Genomic DNA, 22046 nt, shown 5'->3' with positions numbered 1-22046 from the left:
ACAAACACATGGAAACACAAGGAGACCAACACAGAAACAGATGCAGCCAGAGGAGACAGATTCAGACACCATAAAACATGTAAAACAGAAACACGTGAATGGAGAAAGCCTGCTGAAGGAGGTTTCACTCTTAAAACTGATCTGGTGCAGCTTGTTTCTGCAAACAGTCTACACAACACAAAACAGCAGGAGAGATCTGTGAGATCTACATCATCACTAAACAATCCTGATGCCATCCGGATGGAGGAACTCTGTGCCTGGCTGGCACAGTACGGCACGGCACGGTCTGCTAGTTTTTATCTTACACTCAGGATTGCAGTAGCTCCTCAGGCTGTAGGCTACACTACTGCATACTGTAAAGAGAAACAGATCCTCGCTGATTATTTCAGAAATTTTTCTATAGACACAAAAATTTTAATTTAAACCAGCTTTGCTTCTCCTTTGCTTCTAAGCAGACATCTTTGTTACCATTTCAAATACGTGCTGATCCTACAATTTCAAGAACTATATATTGTTTGGTCTTCATGATTAAACTGCTGTGTGTGTAGTCATAACAAATCCATATGTATAACTTGGCATAATGAGGCTCATTGTGGATGTATTGATCAGATTAAAATATCCATCCTTGTCAACATGATATTAAACACTGAGGGATCTTAAGTGAAAACAAATGTGCGAGCAAGATGGCTGCATCCCCAGAAATGTTCACAAAGATGAAAAAAGTAGCGTTACAGCTGTGTGTAATTCTCACGTGAATAGAAAACAAAAAAACTGATGAATGTGGTCAATATGGTCTTTTGACAGCAAGACATTATCTGACTGACCAAAAAAAACAAAAAAACATTTGATCATCCAACAACTAATTATTGATGGGTCAGGAAAATACTCAAAATACATCCCCTATCAAACTATAAGTCAAATGACAGTCAATCTGTCTTAACATCTAGAACTAGTTCAGTTGGTCAATTTGGGATAATTGTGAAGTGCGATCCTCCAACCAGTGGCTATTGTGCTTCTCGCAAAGGATTCACCTCTTAATAGAGGACAAATGAGGGTTAGTGACTTTATCTTTATCCAGCACTTGTAGTTTGTGTTTGTCCTAAAACCTAAAGCTAGGTGAAGACTGATTATCACTAAATAATACGCAGATTTTTGAAAATAAACTTCTTTGAAATGATCCAGATGAGCTGAAAAGACTGTATAAATAAATGATCCAAAAATTCCAATTAGAGTGGCTGAGCTGCAGAAGTTGTTTTGTGCTGGTTATTGTTGTGTTTTTTCTTTTCAGATCTTTCCATATTTTTTAAATATTCATTAAACAAAAAACATGAATTAACTTCCAGGGTGCTTTTGGTGAAGATCAAATAACTGAGCTCTTCTCATAATTTATCAAATCAGAGTCTTCGCAGTCTACAGTAAAGAACAGTGAGCAGACACGGACTGATGTGTCAAAAGGCAGACAGGTCGGGCACATGGGCGTCTCACAGGACACGTACACACATATACACACACCACACACAGTCAGCGGTACACAGGCGGAAGGACTGGTGGATGGGGCCTCTGAAGCCCGGGGCTCTGCACCGCAGCGCTAATTAATAACAGACACTGGACTGGTGATTTCACACACACACAAACTGATGACAAAAAAAATGATCCCAGTGAAACCAGACCAGTGGTTGGTCTATACAATTGTGGCTGCCAGCCTGCCCACAGCTGGATGTGATTACCATGACGACTGGTCAGCTGCCCACGCTCTCCAACCAGAGGTTTAGGACGCAGCTGTGAAACCAGCCAACTGCATGTTTTCTTATGTTTGTTTTGAACACTAAATGAACAAGGATTTAATAGCACAGCTTTAAAAAGCATCAGATCGTTCTGGTTATCAACACTTAAGACAACAAACCACTTACAGATGGGCCAAAGCTCATAAAGGACTCGTCTTTGGGATTCCCCAGCAGGTCCTCCAGGTCATTCGAGGACAGCAATATATTCTGAATGGAAACAGAGGGCACAACATCTAAATTTTAAAACCACAAGCAAAAGGCAGTTCAAGGCGAAACTGTAGAACAACCAAACACTCGGAGTTGTTAAATTCACCAGACTGTATTAAAACCACAGGAGTCAGTACAGTTTTTTTTATTCTAAATCCTCCGATAGTCTTGTATAATGCTTAGATTACAGTATATAACAGGTTGTGCAGTCAATTTATTCACAGCAGGAGTCTGAGTGTCTGCCGCGTGGGCTTCAAAGACATGTAAGCTCACCTTCAACACATCAGTGACATGTCAGAGCCTCACTGTGTATGCAAGTCTAAAGAACCGTATGAAGAGCTCATCATGCAAGTTTTCCTGATCCCTCATCTTTCCTCACCTGCGGGGCGTTGCTGGTGCGTGGGGAGTGAGGAGGTTTGGGCGCTCTCACACGACAGCGAGGTGGGTGGTGGCTGCAGTGCTGCTTGGCCGCATCTGGGTCACCCATCAGGAAGGCCAGCTGTCGGAGATGACCCTGCAGAGACAGAGACATTAAATACAATGTGAGCGGTTAAACACACAACGTGAAGACACAGCATCGCCTTCATGTAGAAAATGCATCTCTTCACATACTGTAACTACACCTGTGAGATTTGATTCTGGACAGTCTGACAAACTGGAATTTATGCACCCTGAGCATTTCACTTTACTTTACATTAAATAAATGAGGGTGCTTTTACTCCCACTTTATTTGTTCCAGACCTGCATACTTTAAAGTTTGGTTTGAACCAAATTAGCAGGTGGGAAAGGTGCCTTGGACTGTGGTCCCAACCAAAAGAGGTTTCCTTAGTCCGGATCAAAGTAAGCCATGGTTTGGTTTGTTTGCAGTGTGAAAACACTTTTTGGATGATTCATACTTTAAGACCATTTACAGGTTGAAGCAGGCTATCATCACCAATTAAACAACACAAGAAGAACTGGAACAATTGTGAAAATGAGCTCCAGCAGCACATGGGGTGTAACTTGCTGAATGGAAGAAATCAAAAGCCAACCTGAAAAAAATCCATGAAAATGTCAAAATGTATCAAATTTTCTGAGGAAAATGAGTACTGGTAGAAAATGAGTGCGGACGTAGTAATAATAATAATAATAATAATAATAGTATAAGAGCAAACAGAAAAGGGAGGCTGTGGCTCAGTCGGTAGAGTGGGTTGCACACTAATCGGAAGGTTGGTGGCTCGATCCCCAGCTCCTCCTGTCCTCATGCCCAAGTGTCCTTGAGCAAGACACTGAACCCTAAAATTGCTCCCAATGGTGCCATCAGTGTGTTGTAAGTCGCTTTGGATAAAAGCATCAGCTAAAATGAAATGAAAATAAAAAATGTTACAATTGACTCAACCACACACTGATATCAGACACACACCCAACTATATATATCAGGAGATGGACTGCACATAGGTGATGTAAACACCAATGAAGGTATTTCATGCTAAGTGCTGTATTGCACTTTCATTATTAAACCAAATCTAACCTCATCAAATGTATACAATGTGATAAAAACATTTACCTTTGTTCGGACTTCCAGGTATGAAACACCCTTAATTTACTTATACTGTAATCCAGTTTTGGGAAACTAAGCTGCAATTTTTGATATTCTTTACCATATTGTACAAAAATCTCAGCACTAACCCAATACTCATTGGTTATGGTTAGTTTGATGTCAAAAGACATCTTAATCCAGACATATTAATGGTATTCCGGTCACAAACAATTTGATAAAAGGCACTTTTTAAAGGATCAAATATAAGAAAACTGAATCAGTTCCTCAGTTACTCTACCAGTAACCAGTGTAATGGTGGTCTGACATGAATTCCTTTGTTCAAAGACAGATAAGCATGTCTTTGAGACATACCAAAGATTTAAATTAAATTAACTATAGGCCACATGTAATAACAAAATACAAATGTCTCATTGTTGAGAGAGATCCAAGCATGCAGGCCCTCTACAAAAATATTTAAAACCAATTCGAACAAGCTTTTTGATCTCAGTTGTTTGAAATCAGATTCCCATACAAGTGGAAAGTGGTATACATACTATACATAACAACTTAAAGAAAGCTCCATCTGAGAAGAGTTATTGCTTTTTTTTTAATTCCATGCAGAGCTGCGGTGTTGTGTATAGAAAGCTGTTTCTGAGATGTTTCATGTGCTCTGGAACAAACCCAAACCTAAACTACATAGAAACATATCACAGATCCAACAGCACATGATGTCCACTAACCATACTGTACATCTGCTGCAGATTTTCACATAGGAAAATGATTTCTAATAATTTAACTGGTCATTGAAATATGTAACAGACTTCAAACCAAAAACAGAAATATTCAACTGATGGATCCTTACAATGTGGGGCTACAAGATGCAGCACGTTCATAACTGGCAAACACGTAGATCTAATCACTTTCACTGAACACAATTCATCATTTAACCAATTAGAACATGTGTTTGTTTACTGCAGAGCCTTCTTTAAAAAAAAAAATACTGTTACAAAAGATAACGTCAAACAAATCACTCCAAAGTAGCTGGATGAGCATAAACAGAGGTTTTTTTTAGCCTGATAACAGCATGTTGCTTGAATTATTGAAGCCACGTTTGAAGATTAGGGCTTCATCATTTTTTTTATTCTTTACATCTTTTAGGACGTGTTCCTTTCATCTGTGCTGCAGTAGATGACAGTTAAGAATAACAGATTAGAGCAGAGTAGAGTTAAATATAGTTTAACTGTGTCTTTTAAAAAAGTTTGTCCAGAGACAAGACTGTCACCACCTCTGAGTGTGAAAGTGCTCTGTCCTTGGAGCTCAGTAAAAACCTGTCACCACGGGATATTAGGAAATGGAGAATCCATTTTATTTGATGCAAAGAACAAATCCAGATGCTGCTTCTATAACACTTCTCCTCACCCCCATTGTGACACAGTCACTCTGCACGCTCTGATCCTCAGGCTACATTAGTGCTTGTTGTAACTAGGTCATTATATTCACAGTGGGTCCACTATGAGCCATCAAAATCCACCTTTAATGGAGAGGTTTCAGTTTTGCCCTTTAGATGAAAACTTAAAGGTCCCATGATATATTCATTTAGTTTTCCATTTCTTTTTAAAAATCTGAACCAGGTTTGGGTGCCATAAAAGTGTCAAATCACTCAGTCTATAGATATGCATACAGCAATTATTCAGCAACAATATCTTCTTGATCTGAAACTACCTATCTTATTATGGATATCAAGCCTACAAAAAAACACAACAGGAAAGTGTGAAGTATGGGACCTTTAAGGACAATACAAAGTTACACCACAAACCTCATCTTTGTTCATCAAAATTACAGTTTTTTTTATTTTTTTACAAGAAAAACAATTTCCCAATGCCTTAAAGTGGCTGATATGTAACTCTACACCTCTGCCTTCGTCTTTCCTGCATCTTTTAGACGCCTGTAACGAAAGATGTATTGCAAATATCTAAAACTGAACACTGTAGACAATTAAAAAATTGTCAACAAAAATGGAAAGCATATTGCATCCTTTTCTGTCCAAACACTCAGAAGTGTTTCCTCTGTAATTGTAACCGCTGCACTGGTGGAAATAATTGAAATTGTGGTTGGAGCAAGTTGCACAGATTTCTATGAATACTTTCTGAAAACAAACACTTGGTTTCTAAGCATTAAGGCCAACACATCTTTGTGTCTGTGGTGAAAGAAGAGCCGGCTGGGACAGAGCCACAGGGCTGGAATAACTTCTTGTGTGTTCTTTCCTTGCGTGCGTGTGTGTGTGTGTGTGTGTGTGTGTGTGTGTGTGTGTGTGTGTGTGTGTGTGTGTGTGTGTGTGCGTGCGTGCGTGCGTGTGTGCGTGCGTGCGTGCGTGTATGTGTGTGCGTGTGTGTATCTATCCAACGCCTTTCCACAAACGTCAAACGCACACAAACTCACAAACTAACAAAGCTCCTGCCTCCTATGCATGCTTCCAATGCATGACTTCTCTAATTTAAAATGACTTGGAAACACACGGCTTATTAGCAAAAGTTGATTTCAAAATCATCTGGCTGTTATGTAACCAGCTGCTCATAAAATGTGCATTATCAAACACAAATGCAAAATAAAACAACCATTTTTAAGAGCAAAAAGACTTTGAAATCCGAGTAGAGCAATCAGACAGTCCATTATTATGTCATCTTAGAGTTTGAACAGAATAAACCTAATAAATTCTGCTTTTGAGCATATTGTAATGTTTAGAAAAGGATGGGCAGAGTGACTGGGTGTGTTTGCTGATTACAGAGGATGGTGTCCGGGATGGAAAATGCTTTTGCGTGTTTCTTTTAATGATCAGTTGGAAAATCAAGAGGCAAAAAGAAAAAAGAAAGCTGCAGAGCCGCTTACTTCAAATGGGGTCTCAAAGCCATCAATGATGCCTCCAACCATGAGCAGCCCGTCGGTGCTGATCCCCATGCCGTGGTACACCCAGTCCACATTCTCCAGCAGAGAGCAGTCCACGTACAGCGCCAGCCGCTTCACAGACACACTCACAGCCACGTGGTGCCACTTTCCATCGGACAGATCGGCGACTGGGAACCTGACAGAGAGACACGTGTCATCACATGTCTTTGGTTTGGTGGGTCTTCAAAATTCATGTCGGAATGAAACAATAAAACAAGAAGTTGAGTTTGAATTATGCTTATGTCCTGTGATAACTCTGTGTGGACGTCCGCATGAAGACCATGTAAGCTCTCTGCTGTCTTTCATGCAGTTCAGCCACACAAACAAACAAAGCAGCTCTTCTCCTTGCTGTTTGGAGGTTTATATCATGTTTGCTGGCAGGAACGTCCTCCATCTGCAGTTCTTGGCCACATCCCTCCTGCAGTATAATCAGGGCTTAACTTGTGACTTGAAGCCAGCCCCTAACGGCCTTCAGGAGTATTGTACTTTAAGTCACTTCCGTATTGGCTTCACCCTTCAGGTCTGGAGATTACGTCCATTTTATATACAGTTTGTGGTTTAAACTAAAGTGGAAACAATTTGGCCAGAATTAATGTCCCTGAACTACATTCAATTGATATTGTGTGGGGATGGCAGAAATGAATACAAAGACTACTCATGCATAAAAAATGAAATAAAATATTTTCAACAAAAGAAGCAGGAACTCTTTTACATCAAAGTTCCAATGAGGAATTTCTTGTTTATTATTTGGTGGACTGACAGCACAGCCTGTTTATTTGAGCTTGTGTGATCAAAATTGCTTTTATATGCAGACTTATTTATCACAAGGTTGTTTTTTTTTTTGTTTTTTTACATATATGCAGAGCTGTTCCCCACAACTTTCTAGGAACTTTGATGTGTGCCTTTGCAAGTACAGGTTCTTGTTTAACATATAAATTATCAATCAGTGTGGCTTTCATGTCTTAAAGACCCATTTGCATCCTCTAGAGGTCAAGCTGGGCTCTAGATTTAACCGAAATGAATAGGTGGAAACCATCGATGTTTGATGGACATGCAGCAAAGTTGAACTAAAAGTATTCATACACTAACAGTACAAGATAAGTACAGTATCTGTGTGTGTCTATCTTTTGGCCTATTTCTGTCTGCTGTTTTGCAGTGATGTATTGCTTCCAACTTTGTGGTTCCTGAAGAGGAGAAACCTGCCAAGAAGCCTAATAAATCATTTCACCAAAGAGACAGCCAAACGCCAAAAAACACATGCTGCGAACAAACAGACTTCAACAGAACTCCCTCTTCCAGACACATTTGCATAAACTAGAGACAAGGAGCAGGAATGGGCATGAGCAGCTCTCTATTACCCGAGATGGATGTTGTAGTCTTCTTGACATCTCTTTTTTTTTATATAATTGATAAAGCATGAAGGTCAAATGCATGCACTTATTTGGAGCTGTCTCACTTGTCGATATTGAGCAATTTCACCCAGTTAATCACAGATAAAGCTTCTTTCATCTGCCACGAGGTGTCACTTCACTTAGTACATCTATAAGTTGCGATCAATTTATGTTAATTTGGGGCTTGAAAGGAAAAAGGGAAACAAAAAATCAAGAGGTGGGCTCACTCGTAGTGTCGCTGCTGCGTTCCTATGAAGATGATGCCGAAAGCGCTGATCCGCAGCTGCAGCATAATGTGGCTGTCAGGGCTGAGCATGGTGAAGACGCTGCGCTCGTCTCTCTGAGGACTCCGCAGCTGCACCAGTAAACTGAACTCGTCTTCAAACCTAAACACAAACACACACATACACAAACCATTCAGCCATACAGTATATTGCTAAACATAAAGGTATTACTTGGTCTATTTACTTTTACATGCTGTAGTAAGATGGTAGTAAAACAAGAGGTGTATAAGACAGCATACCCATCAGTAAAGAGCTGTCTCAGAGGCAGAGCCAAGGTGGAGTACTGTCCAACCTGGAGGATGGGACACCTGCTGTCCCCCACAGTCATGGAGGCGTTACTGCTGTTGGACAGCTGAAGAGAAAGCTCCTGCAGAATGTTCACCTCATCTGTAAAGAGAGAGGTAAAGAAAAATTGACATCACCACACACAAATCATCTGAGCCACACAACCCACTCCACCCCCCCCACACACACACAACACACACACACACACACACACACACACACACACACACACACACACACACACACACACACACACACACACACACACACACACACACACACACATCTACTCCATGGTGCCACAAACTGTTTGTTACCTGTGAGCTGCAACTTAAACTCCGTTTTTAAGTGCCTATTTATTTTTACATGTTGGCGAATTAGCTATTAACAGTTTCTTTCTGCAGTTCAGTGACTATTAATGCAACTGTCATGGAGTAGTTTCATACTGAACAAAACTCAAACCAGTGTTAATTTTCACACAACTTCTAGAGTAATTAAGAGTGTTTTTTTTCTGATTTCAATGGACATTGGATTTTCAATGGACACCGGAAAGTGTCTAGAAACTAGACTTACATGTTGCATGTTTGCATGCTTTTAAATATTTGACCGATATGACTTGGAGGAGTACAAATGTTGTTGCAAATTGTGCCGATGGGTGCATTAAGTAAAGGTCAAAGAGTCTTAACTCTTCCCATGTGTCACAGCCAACGTTGCAGCTCTGACTGGTCACCATGTTGATCTGCAGGCCAAATCAACAGGCAGTAGACAATTTCTCATTGTTTTTAGTTCAGTGGAATGCACCTGTCCCTTTAAAGAAGCAGTGTGTAGAACTCAGTGGCATCAAGCAGTGAGGTTGCAGCCAGCTGTTCAAAGGGCCCTCTCTCGAGCTAGTGTTTAGTGTGTGCCTTTTGGGCTACAGTGGCAATGCAACATGGCACACTGTGGAAAAGGACCTGCTCCCTAAATATAAAAGGGTTGAAGTTAATGAAAACACTTAGTTGTATACAGTAATGAAAACATAATTATGAATATTATATTCCACTTCTCTCAATTGATGCCTTTAAATCCTACACACTAAACATTTAAACTTAAATTGTACGTTTACTTGCAAAGTAAGAATGTCCCCCATACAAAACCACACCCGTAACAAAATGAAGAATATGTCCTGCACAGAACTCCGACCTCAACCACATCCAACATCTTTAGGATGAAATGCAATTGAAGGCTGTTTCATATTCAAGTGTCCCGAAATGTTGGGCCCTGTATTAAATGTATTTAACAATGTTTCATAATTGGGGGACCCAGGCAGCGACCATCTGCAGGAACCAAACCAAATCATTCAGTCTGCTGGCACTAAGGAAATACCTGAAAATGCTGTGAATACACCACGCACTAAAAAGCGGAAAACCACTTACGGTGCCGTTAGTTGCCTTTCAGAGCTGCAAAGGGCCGCTAAAAATTCCATCCTGTTTTTGTGTGTGTTTTTTTTCTTCTTTGTGACCCACAGTTCCAAACGTTGTTTCACCCCTCACCCACTGGCTTACTGTATTTCCTGTCATTACACGTACGTTATAGGAGAGTCTTTTGTTTCTACCCCATGCGAGCAGGTACAGTGCCATTCGTCATGTCTTGCCCACAGGTGGGTTTGATGATTACCCTGCACCTGAACAACTCCTTCCTGAGGATTATGAACACAGCTCTTCATCATCTTTGGAGAAAGTGAGTCACTGGTCCCCAAAAACAATAAAAATAAAAGACTGGTATTGTTGCATGCTAATCACACTCTCGCTGAGATCAAAGGCGGATCAAAGGTGCATTTAAGAAAGTTGCAAGAAAAAAAATTGTCCGTGTGATCTACATGAGCAGCAGGGTGCCTAATGATTACAATGTCAGCACTTCTATAAAAACCTCTGGGGTTTAACCACTACAGTATGAGCATGTTTCAGACTGCCGCGGGACTTTTTCCAAATATATAAGGTTGCTGAAGCAGGTTAAACCCCACTCCTCTCAAGCATTTTATGAATGAATCCATGTCTGTCAGCCTCTTTAGAGACCCATCGGCACTCGTTTTTACATTCGTCCTGACAGCAGAGCCAGACAAACCACTGGTCTATGAAGTGCTGTGTAGTCACACTCTGCTGCCCTGAGGAATTGCACAAGGGGAACGTATCTGGTGTCGCACAAAACATTCCAACATACCAACCCTCCTAAATACTCAAAGATATATGAGCAAGAAATGAAAGGAAAGAAATTATCTGAATAATGGCTAGGTATGTGCTTTAATTAACAGTCATGAGGGATGTAAAGTATATTTCTACAGCATGAGGGTGATGAATTCTACTTAACAATGGGGTAATATGATTTTAGGGGCTAAATATGCCGATCATGGTTGCAGGTGCTCGTGTTAAAGGGGCCAATTTTACACATAAAGCCTCATCATAAGGAGTGCCACTCAAACTGTAAATGTTTTCTGTGGCTCCCAAGTTTGAAAAATAAGACTGATGATGTCATCAAGTCAAGCAGGATGTACTGAAAGTTGCTGGAGTTTGAGAGTACGAAGATGCAGCAGTTTAAAGCTCCAGCGTGAAGGTATCAGCAGAGTGAAAGTGAGAGACGTCAGATTATAATACCTGTTTGGGACACCTGGATGTTACTGGTTAACTGCTGAGAGAGTGACTGACTGCGAGGCTGGGAACACACCGGCTGCACGCGTGTGCGTTTACCTCAAGACGCACTTCTCAGCTGCGGCTTCTTGCGTGTGTGTAACCACACCGGTGCACGCCAGTGTGTACTTGCTGGACGGTTCCCAGCTAAAATATACAGGGGAGCGATCTGTGATCACATTTGTACTGTATAATCATAGCAGAAACACAGTGTAGACTCCAATTATATCATGACGGTACTCGACCAGGTGAGGGGTGGGGATTTCTTTGCTGCACTCTCTCTCTGTGTCTCTCCTCTGTGTCGGTGTGAGTACTTGTGTGTGTCTGTGTCTCACCTCGGAGCGAGGGTAAATAGAAACCACCTGCCTGCTTTTTGGTTACAACTCATCCCTTGTCGGACCTCAAAACTTCTATATTAATGGCCATTATCAAAGAGAAACTCATTGATTCAATGGTAGGACCTGCAGCCGCAGCACCGCTGCTGACACGCAGCCAGTGTGACTTCAGTGGTCTGCCTAACCTGACATGATTCTTGTCACAGATTTTATATAACAATATTTGACCCTGAAGTACAAAATGTTACACTGTCTAAAAGGATATTTTATTGATTAAGAAGCAAGTCTAGGTCCTACATGGAGCCTGTTAAAGTAGCAAACCGCTCAGTCCAATGAGAAATGCACAAGCCCTTTTTCACTCCCTTTTGTTTGTGATGCTCAAGTCATATGTCCACCCTGAATACAGCCCACTGTCCAACCTTTTATGTGGAAGAAAACACTGAGCATTGATTTTGTCATATGACTACAAGACCAAAGAAACCCTGCGGTTGGCCTGGGTATGCATCACTCAGAAAAGAGTCAGCCAATCAAAAGAGAGGGACATTGATATCAACGCACCATAAAGACACAGATACAAGACAGCATGCTCCTGGTAGAGCTCCAGAGAGAAGCTTAAGAGAGGAGATGTGAAACAACATTGAGATGTTTCTTGGGATTTAAAACCACAAAAATATCTTATTATGAATATCAAGACAGCAATAAAAAAGAAAAAAATTAAAGGTATTGGCCCTATAATGAAATGCAGAGCTGCAAATGGTGATATTTTTTTTTCTTCTTTTTCATAAATGTTTAATTATTTTTGGACTGATTAACAGTCAATCTATAAAATTAAAGTGAAACATGGTAAACACAAGTTCCCAGGGCTTAATGTTTGGTCTTCAAATTGCTTATTCAGTCTGACCAACAGGCCAGAAGTCAAAGATCTAAAGCAAAATAAAGTACCAAAATACCACATGAATTCTTCAATTAATGCCGTAAAGAGTGCAATTACACATTATACAACTGTATGTTGTGTGAAAACAATGACCTCCAGGCTGAAATATCCATTGAAATAGATTCAGATTGTTTTATAAATGTCTGTAATAAAACCAGAATAAAATGGTCCCTTTTCAGAAATGTATGTTTAGTTATGCAACGAATATACATTCTGTGTCATTAATAAGAAAATCTCCGGTTTTATTTTGACCCACAATGATATAAGCTTTAAACAATTTACAAATCGTAATGAACCATAATAACAACATTAACATCAACAATCCGCAAATCGCCTATCACTTAGTGGGGCACTGCTGATGCTAAAATACAGTGGTGTGAAAAAGTTTTTGCCCCCTTCCTGATTTCTTATTTTTTTGCATGTTTGTCACACTTAAATGTTTCACATCGTCAAAGATAACACAAGTAAACACAAAGTACAGTTTTTAAATGAAGGTTTTTATTATTAAGGGAGAAAAAAAATCCAAACCCACATGGCCCTGTGTGAAAAAGTGTTTGCCCCCATAAACCTAATAACTGGTTGGGCCACCCTCAGCAGCAACAACTGCAATCAAGCGTTTGCGATAACTTGCAATGAGTCTTTTACAGCTGTGGAGGAATGTTGGCCGACTCATCTTTACAGAGTTGTTGTAATTCAGCCACATTGGAGGGTTTTCCAGCACCAACCTCCTTTTTAAGGTCATGCCACAACATCTCAATAGGATTCAGGTCAGGACTTTGACTAGGCCACTCCAAAGTCTTCATTTTGTTTTTCTTCAGCCATTCACAGGTGGACTTGCTGGTGTGTTTTGGATCATTGTCCTGCTGCAGAACCCAAGTTGGCTTCAGCTTGAGGTCACGAACAGACGGCCGGACATTCTCCTTCAAGATTTTTTGGTAGACGGTAGAATTCATGGTTCCATTTATCACAGCAAGTCTTCCAGGTCCTGAAGCAGCAAAACAGCCCCAGACCATCACACTACCACCACCATATTTTACTGTTGGTATGATGTTCTTGTTCTGAAATGCGGTGTTACTTTTACGCCAGATGTAACGGGACACACACCTTCCAAAAAGTTCAACTTTTGTCTCGTCAGTCCACAGAGTATTTTCCCAAAAGTCTTGGGGATCATCAAGATGTTTTCTGGCAAAAATGAGACGAGCCTTAATGTTCTTTTTGCTCAGCGGTGGTTTTCGTCTTGGAACTCTGCCATGCAGGCCATTTTTGCCGAGTCTCTTTCTTATGGTGGAGTCATGAACACTGACCTTAACTGAGGCAAGTGAGGCCTGCAGTTCTTTGGATGTTGTTGTGGGGTCTTTTGTGACGTCTCGGATGAGTCGTCGCTGCCCTCTTGGGGTAATGTTGGTAGGCTGGCCACTCCTGGGAAGGTTCACCGCTGTTCCATGTTTTCTCCATTTGTGGATAATGGTTCTCACTGTGGTTCGCTGGAGTCCCAAAGCTTTAGAAATGGCTTTATAACATTTTCCAGACTGATAGATCTCAATTACTTTATTTCTCATTTGTTCCTGAATTTCTTTGGATCTTGGCATGATGTCTAGCTTTTGAGGAAGGAAAATTGGAAATCAGGAAGGGGCAAACACTTTTTCACACAACTGCATCTAAATGAGCAGTAATTTATAGCCTAAAGGGACTGAAAAGTGTTCTCACACACTTACTGATCTAATACTCTGATGGTCTTTATTCAGCTCCACTTGTGTGGGAGTGTTCATGAAAGAACAATTCATGTGCCAACATTGTGCCCTCAAGGAAAGTCCAGGAACATACTCATGTGCCTTTTTTCCCCCAAACACTGTAATCAAAGGATCAAGCCATTACGGTGGGGAAGGGGTGAGGAGGGGGGCTGACAGTCACGCCTGTTCTGTTTCCTGTAAAAGTAAAGCAGATGTCTGAGTCCTGCAAATGTGTGAACAGTAAGTAAAGGACTTTTAGGGTTAGCTCACTTTTTAGTTTTAGTTTTAGTTTAGTTTAGTGTATGTGTCTGTGTGGTGTATTGAAATAACAAACGTTTTCAACTTAAAAGTATAAGTGACCAAACTGCTTTGAAATTGTAGGTTAAGTAAACGAGTACTAAATAGTTTGTGCCAGCTGCTCAGCATTTGTTTTGAATTAAAATGAACTGAATTTGTTACAAAAATGTGATAAAACTGAAGGTACATTCCTACAGGGGGTTTAAGTTAATTTGGTTGATTAGGCCTCTGCTTAACTTAATGTTGGGTGGAGCTAAACTATACCAGACCGTGCCAATGTTATTGGTATGATTTGTCAGGCATGTGTTTTTTTTTATACTGTTTATGAGGCTGTTGGTACATGTGGTAATCTGTTTACTTGTTGAACAAGCCATCGTTTAAAGTTGACATAATGTCCAAACCAAGTGGTGTGACTGTCTTTTCAAACCTGTTCCAACTACTTTGGACTTGTTTGCCGAAAACTATCACTTGTATCCTTTTAAAAGTTGCGGTTTCAGCGCCCTGAATGCGGCAGGAAAGAATATTGCTAGTCTGTCATGCAGCAGATGATACACAGATAATGAAAACTTTCGAAAGTCCATTAAAGTCACAGGATTGGATTTTCCCATGAAGGGCTGGCAGGTTAGAAGAAGCAGTTGGTTACACTATGTGTCATGGAGCCTTAAAGAACAACTATAGTTGGTCGGATGGTTAAAAAAACACCACCTCTATGAAGTGTGGCCATTCAGAGCCGCTATGAACACGTTTGACTTCCATAAAGTAGTTGACTGGTCAATTATCCAAAGGAGCTCACTATGAGCCTGGCCCCAGGCCTCACCTGTAGCTGCAGTTGTAACAACAGCAAGGCAGAGGCAAGTGGACATTCCAGGCCAGGACAATGTTGTTATGGGACAACGGGAGGAACCACTGAACTTATAGTTAAGAATACTATTTCATGAAATACATACCTTCAACCTTCATGCAGAGACCTAATGTATCTATGAGGTGTGTTCATGGAGCAGGGGGAAGCTATAACCTGTGTGGGTAAGTATTAAAAGTTTTGTCGTTTGATCAACACCAGTGATTGTACTTCCCACATTTCTGTGAACACAGGGTGGTGCACATTTGTGATTTCACCATTGACCTGAAACTTGAACAGAGAGCTTAAATTTTGTGTAAATGTTTTGGGAAACAAAAAGAGTGATCCATATTCGATAAGTAAGAGCGGTGGGGAGAGCCAATTGTATTGTTGCCGGCGAGAAACCCAAGTGCCATTGCACAACATTTAGATCATTTGAGTTGAATGTCTTGCATCAGACGCTTCAGGTTACAGGTGACCTCAGTGTTGACAGTCTGACCCTCAGGAACAAATTTACGGGGCACAACCCTGCGAATGTCAAAGAAAACCATTGGCTTAGTTGCACCGTGACCTGATGCTACTTCTTCTGTCTTGGACAGCGATGAACTGCACCTCTTGAAACACTGAAAACACTTCGCCCGGCTCATCGCTAGTTTGCTGTAGGCTTTCTGGAGAATTTCAAGTTTCAGGATCATGGTTAATTTGCAACAATGTGCACATACCAGAAGTCAGAAAAAAATAAGTATAACACAGGTGCAAATATTTATGAAGCAAAGTAACTTGTAATTCTGACTCACAATGCTCCATGTGCATCACTGTCCTGCACTCTGCTCTGTTCATGGCCAACATGAACAGTCTCTCAACGTTTTGACTGCACCTCATATTTGTTAGAGAATAAACACGTATGTTCCGCAGTCCAAGCCATCACTTAAATCAGATTGTAAAGCCTGTAATAATAATAACAATAATAATAATAATATCCCCACATGTTGCATGAGTGAGCCAAAGACAAACCCACCAAAACGTCAGCACAAACACTATACGGTGAAGCAGGAAAAAAAAAGTTCTGAAGATTAGAAACACAGACAACAGCTGTGTATGATCTTCTTTAAACGCCCCCAGTCACAGTAAAGTATTTTTTGTTAGCATGTCATGTTGTGATCATCTCTATGAATCTCCTCATTCGCCTTCTAATGAGTGGACGTAAAAATCTGTGTAATAAAAGAAATCCTTCAAGATAATCCACCATTGTCATGCAAAATAATACAACAGCTTCAGGAGAGACATCCAGACCGATAGTAAAAACATCACATTAATTCTTTATTTACTCTACTTCAATAACCACTACAACAGTTATTTGTCAGACACACTTTGATTTACTTGAAAACACTGTGATAGTTCAGTGCTGACAATGGATGTGTAACAATGAATAAAAGCCAGTTTTGGATAACACTATGTTCACAACTTTTCCCTCATTGATGGCTGTACAGAAACGTACATACTTGTACTTTAAACACAATGCAGAGTTTATAATCTGAGAAAACGAAAAAAAAAAAAAAACCTGGCAGGATGATCATATCTAAATCATCACTCTGGAAATGATTTGTGAGCCACACATGGTTCTCATGCATTCTGCATCTTTTTATGAAGCTGCATAAGTTGAGCCATGCATCGATTTCTCCACATGTCAGCAACTGTGACTAAGTGTTGATAAATCTGAGACTGACTACTAAATGGTTGCTATCTTACATGATATCTTACAGGCTCCAATGTGTTTGGAAAGAATTGACAAGTTTGTATTTGTGTTTCACATGAAAACAGCAAAATAGTAAAGAACAAGACCCATCTACTTTTGTTCTTCTTCAGCTGCACAATTATTAAAGGTTATTTCATACTTGTGCTGTAAGGGGCCTCAATATAGCGACGTGCCTGAACATGCTTCTCTCTCTGCAAGTAAGACATTTTTGTTATTTTTCTACTTGAACAGATTTGGGGTATAATGAAATGATTAGTGGAGTTATTACACACACATAGTTATGGTGTATTAATGTGGATGTATATTATTTATGTCTGCTACTCCCAAAAAAGGAGAAAAATCAACAATCAGCGTGTAATCTGGCTGTGTTGCTGCATATGTATTTGTTCCTTGTTTTCCAGAGTGAAAAACCTCAAACATTCAAATATTCTCATTCCAGAGGGATGATGCTGCAGCGTGAACATGAAGAGAACAAGAACAGATTTTTCTTTGGATGTGACTTTTGAATTGTGGAGTAAATAGAGGCCAAAAAGGGAAGGCGTACACTTTGCCACAGTCCAAAGTCGTAATCCCGAAGTGTGGACACACGTCTCTTGATTGTACTAATTTTTTGGCTCAGACATCAGTGGAGCATGCAAGGAGCTTATGAACTTTATGACAGGCTGTTACTGTTGGTACCAAAGCTCTCGTCCACTGTGAGCCAACAACAGAGAGCGACATGAGGCCAGAATAAAGCCGGTCTACTGTATGCCTACTCTGTTTTTGTAACTCTCGACAATTGCAGCAATTAACAGGCTTGGCTGACGCCCAGTCGTGTACATGATCGGTGTGAAAGCAGAGAAAACTGGCTCACTCACTATTTTACACGGGTCACAACTGACAAATAACTTCTGGGCTTTATATCAATTCATGTGTTATGTTTAGGTGTTAGGTGCTTTGTATTGCACAATATTTTACAGTAAAAATACAGATCTGTTTATTTAGATGGCTTGCTCTTTCTGAATTTATAATTAACAGACAAGCAAGTGATTAATATTCCTATTCATTATTCATCATTATTTAAAGTAATAATCTTAAAGATTTTCATTTAAATAGATATCTATTGAGTCACAATCTATGGCTGAATGGCCACTTGAGGCTGTCTCCAATAATGACTCAGTCCCCATACACCCCAATGTTAAAAATGCCATATTTTACAGAAGAAACACACGTTTAATGCCTTGTACAAAAAAAACACATTTGGTCTCAATAGATACAGTCATTTCCACGTGCACAGGGAATTTTAGGGGGGTGAATTTTTATACAACTGACCTGCTTAAAATACATTAAGGCAGTTGTCCACAATTAACGACAGAGCTGCTTTGAGTGACAGGTGGAGACTGTCGCACCTGGTGAACAGGTTTCACCAGTCGGGCTTCATTTGGCTAGCCTCCTCTCCACCCATGCACCACCTCTTTGGTAATTTTTGGATTAGCCTGGAGTAAGGCTGAGTCAGGCACTGCTAAGATGGCCATGACCTGGAACTGAGCATCAAAACCATTTTCATGAAACCCGTGGGTGAAGTCACAGAGGCTGCGTTCATTTTTTACATACAGTGTGTGGTTTCAACAGAGAGGGTGGGCGGAGCTAACGCAACAGGCTTTGTCTTATAATTGTAATCAACTTCCCATTGACTGACGTTGCACAGGTGACAGTGTTTGGATATCTGGCAAGTAAAGTCCAAAAACACTGCAATTGCTGTTTATCACCACAGGTGCCACCAAAGAGAACGAAATAGAGACTATTAAGATGTAAAACGAATGTACGTGTATTATATCATGTTTCATTATCATACCCACGGTTTGTAAAATCAACATGAAACATGGCAGCCATAGAGGAGATTTGTATGAGTTTAAAACATTTGAAAGATACAGCAGTGTCACAACAAGTTGTTAAAATAAAACAATGCTATAAGTGAGCAGTAATGTGCAGCAATCCATGTGCATTATCAAGATTAACATACAAAGACAGAGGGGATGTTTTTGTAAAGTTTGCAAAACCATGTAGGCTGCAGTGACATATCCAGCCTACTCTATTTTCTCTGGCATGCAATGGTTGTATAAATAGGCCTACTCTTTATTATGTCTTGGTCATCTTAGTGAGATTAGCCTTAGCTTTGTAACAGCTGAAGCGGCACTCCGGTTGTTAAAACAACTATAAGGCTGCAACATCTACATGCTAAGCAGCTATCTAAAAATAATGCAAACTCACATTTTGACAGAAAGGCCTTTGTTTGATATCCACTTTTTTAATTCACAAACCTGAGTGCCAAAGCCTCAGTCAGTAGCACTATAGTTATGGAGGTAAAACAGCTGTACATGTGGGGGTGCTGAGGGTCACTGAAATGGGACACAAACATAGAACGTTCCCTGGCTGAAGGTTGAAACTTTCTCTACAGCACATTGACTTTGTGAGCGGATCAGTTTGGGCCCATTTCTTTCTTGTACCCAAACAAGCACGTTTCTATTATTATATATATATATATATAGTATATACTACCATTTTACACATCGTGCACTGTGGCAAACGCCCAGACACACGGAATGAACAGAGATATGTAAACTATATAGCTCACCTGCTGTCTGTCACCTGCCAAGCATTACACAAGAGACAAAGTTAGCAACAAGCTAGTCAAGAAGTTGAGCATTGAGCAGATAAAGAGTCAGATCTTTTTTCTCAGATGTTGATGGAGACCAGATCCAGAAAATCCTCAGGAGCATCAAGGAATTTCTCCTGGCTGTGTACAAGGGCACGTTTGCAATCAGAAGGCATTACAACTTCATAAGGAGACAATATGTCCGGCTTGTGTCTGTCAGCTTGTTGTATTTCCCACCCGTGTGATCACAAAAGTCATTTCAGATGCAGCTTTAGTCACATATTGTTCTTCAATGTGAGGATTAATCATTTCTGCGAGTCATTTCAAAGTAGTATTCTTTTGTCCCTGAACAACCATTGGTTAATGGTTACCGGTAGCCATGGCGATAACTAGAGGGACATGATAAGACACCCCCTCTTCAATCTAAATCAAACCCTCCCAGTCTGGATGACTTCCAGCAGCCGTAATCAGGGGAAGTAGAGCCGGCTGCCACGTTGTCCTGCAGTGGGATCACATTACTCTAATAGCCTGGGACGGACCAACAGATAGCTCTATTACTCTGCTTGTACAATTACTGGCCTCTGCTGTGGTGGAGGGGTCAGCCCAAATAGGCAGAAGATTAAAGACTTCCACCTGCGCTGGTGGAAAAACAAAGGGGGGAATCACCGGGCCAGATAAGTAGGAAATGGGAGATGGAAAGTTGGAGCGAATACAGGAAACATAAGAAACTCTGGTGTTCCTAAACATCTCAATCAGTCAGTCATCAGCAGAGCTTTGAGTGATGAGCACACCTACTGCCACGCAAAGCTTTTACTGAGCTGCGGATTGTGAAATGCTCACAGATGCAGCACCCATAGTGGAAACACCTTCTGTTAGTAGAGCCAGAGACTGCTGACTTCATGAGGACTGGCTATCAGAGAGAAAGAGGTCTGATGTTGGGATCTTATTACAAGACTCGTCTTTTACAGATATAGTGAGCCTACATATTCTGTGTTTGTGTGAAGACAGCCTTGTTAAGGGGCTTACAGCCCAAAAGAGGACACAGAGGGAGTTAAGTGGACTGAATGGCTATAACAGCCGTGCTTTTAGCCTGGACGTAACGAGGCCCAGAAACGGGTTTAAAACACAGTAGGTATGGGCTCTTGTCTTAAAAGACCTACAATATTTCCTCATGTGGAAAAAGTCGGACATGTGTGCACTCTGGAGGAATGGGTGGGGGTTTACGGTGTCTCCAGGCTTGTGTTTAAGAGCAATGATGTTAAAAAGGTACAGCTAGTGGAACCAGAGGGATCTGGACACAGAATGAAGTAAAATACATTCAGCATGTACATTATAATTCATTCTTTATAACCTGAAACAGTCCATTCTGATCAGGTCTGGTTTTACTCGTCTACTCCAAATGAATCATAGGCTAGGATTATATTCCTTCAGTATTCTATTTTTGTTTGTTTTCAAGGCCAAATAAATTGTAAAGCACCGTTGTACCTCGTCAGATGTACATGTAAGCCGCAGGACCAGTTCTTTCTGTCTCTGTGTTCGGAGCGGTTATCCAGAGCAGCTACTCACTCAGTCCTGGAGGGCTGAGACACAAGTAAATACTTCCTGTGCCGTTTATCTCTCTCGTGTAACTGCCGTTGTAATCCCTTCAAGAGGGCCTTAAGAACACCGGATCCAGTCATCAGCAAACTAAATTAAACATTATGATGGCATCAGTTAGATGACAGGAAGAGTCCTTTGGAGATTCTGACTGCTCCCAGTAGCATCACATCTGCAGGTTCCAGTGTATCCTCTACTGCACAGTCACAAAGAGGTGCTTTTTTCACGAGTGGTTTAGAGCAACAGAAATTAAATTTCATTGACCTACATTGTCTGAGAGTTATCCCAGAACCTCAGCATGACTAGACATTACGATAGGAATAGGTTTTTTTGTGCTCTGGATGAACTCACTGAATAGAAGTTTACTACTCATATAATGATTAGTATTATAAGTCATTTGTATAAAACAACCAAAAACCAACAAGGTGAGAAAGCTTTCAAATTTACAGATGAAATTATAAACAAATAAAATATTAAATCCATCACAAACCAGTGTGGCTAAATTGGATGAGACTAATAAAATCTTCACAGGCTTTTGCCCCATTGAGCTTTTTTGCTTTCCCCTCCTGGAATAAATAGGGGTGTAGGTAATCCCAAATAAAAAAAAATTGTAAATAGAAACATTTACAACAGACATCAATCCTTATTGGAGTGTGCCAGACCCATATATTCATGCAGTCAATTTGGGTCTGGTAATACCAGGCGAAGTCCACACTCGCCCCAGACTGATTCTAGACTCGTGTGAGCAGACACCGAAGGATGTGGATGGAGTGATGAACCACCTCCTGGGTCAAAATCCCTGCTGGATTGAATGGCACCAATGATATGGTTCCAGTCCTGCAGAGTTTG

The 22046-nt window shown here is 40.6% G+C and overlaps 1 protein-coding gene across 1 annotated transcript in view; it reads right to left on the bottom strand.

Annotated features, from left to right (window-relative positions):
- LOC138205419 (collagen alpha-2(I) chain) overlaps positions 1-22046 on the bottom strand; it is a 110128-nt gene that overhangs the window by 68766 nt on the left and 19316 nt on the right. The window contains exons 2-5 of the mRNA XM_069161437.1: positions 8368-8515; positions 8072-8230; positions 6397-6589; positions 2385-2505 (exon numbers count right to left, since the gene is read on the bottom strand). Coding sequence (XP_069017538.1) covers positions 2385-2505; positions 6397-6589; positions 8072-8230; positions 8368-8515 — 621 coding nt within the window. The remainder of the gene's footprint in view (positions 1-2384; positions 2506-6396; positions 6590-8071; positions 8231-8367; positions 8516-22046) is intronic.

This window comes from Embiotoca jacksoni, unplaced genomic scaffold (assembly GCF_022577435.1).
Source record: "Embiotoca jacksoni isolate LCO1_2020_lvr unplaced genomic scaffold, fEmbJac1.0.p SCAF_10, whole genome shotgun sequence".
In the NCBI taxonomy this organism is placed as follows: Eukaryota; Metazoa; Chordata; class Actinopteri; family Embiotocidae; genus Embiotoca; species Embiotoca jacksoni.
This window is presented reverse-complemented; position numbering and strand designations above follow the sequence as displayed.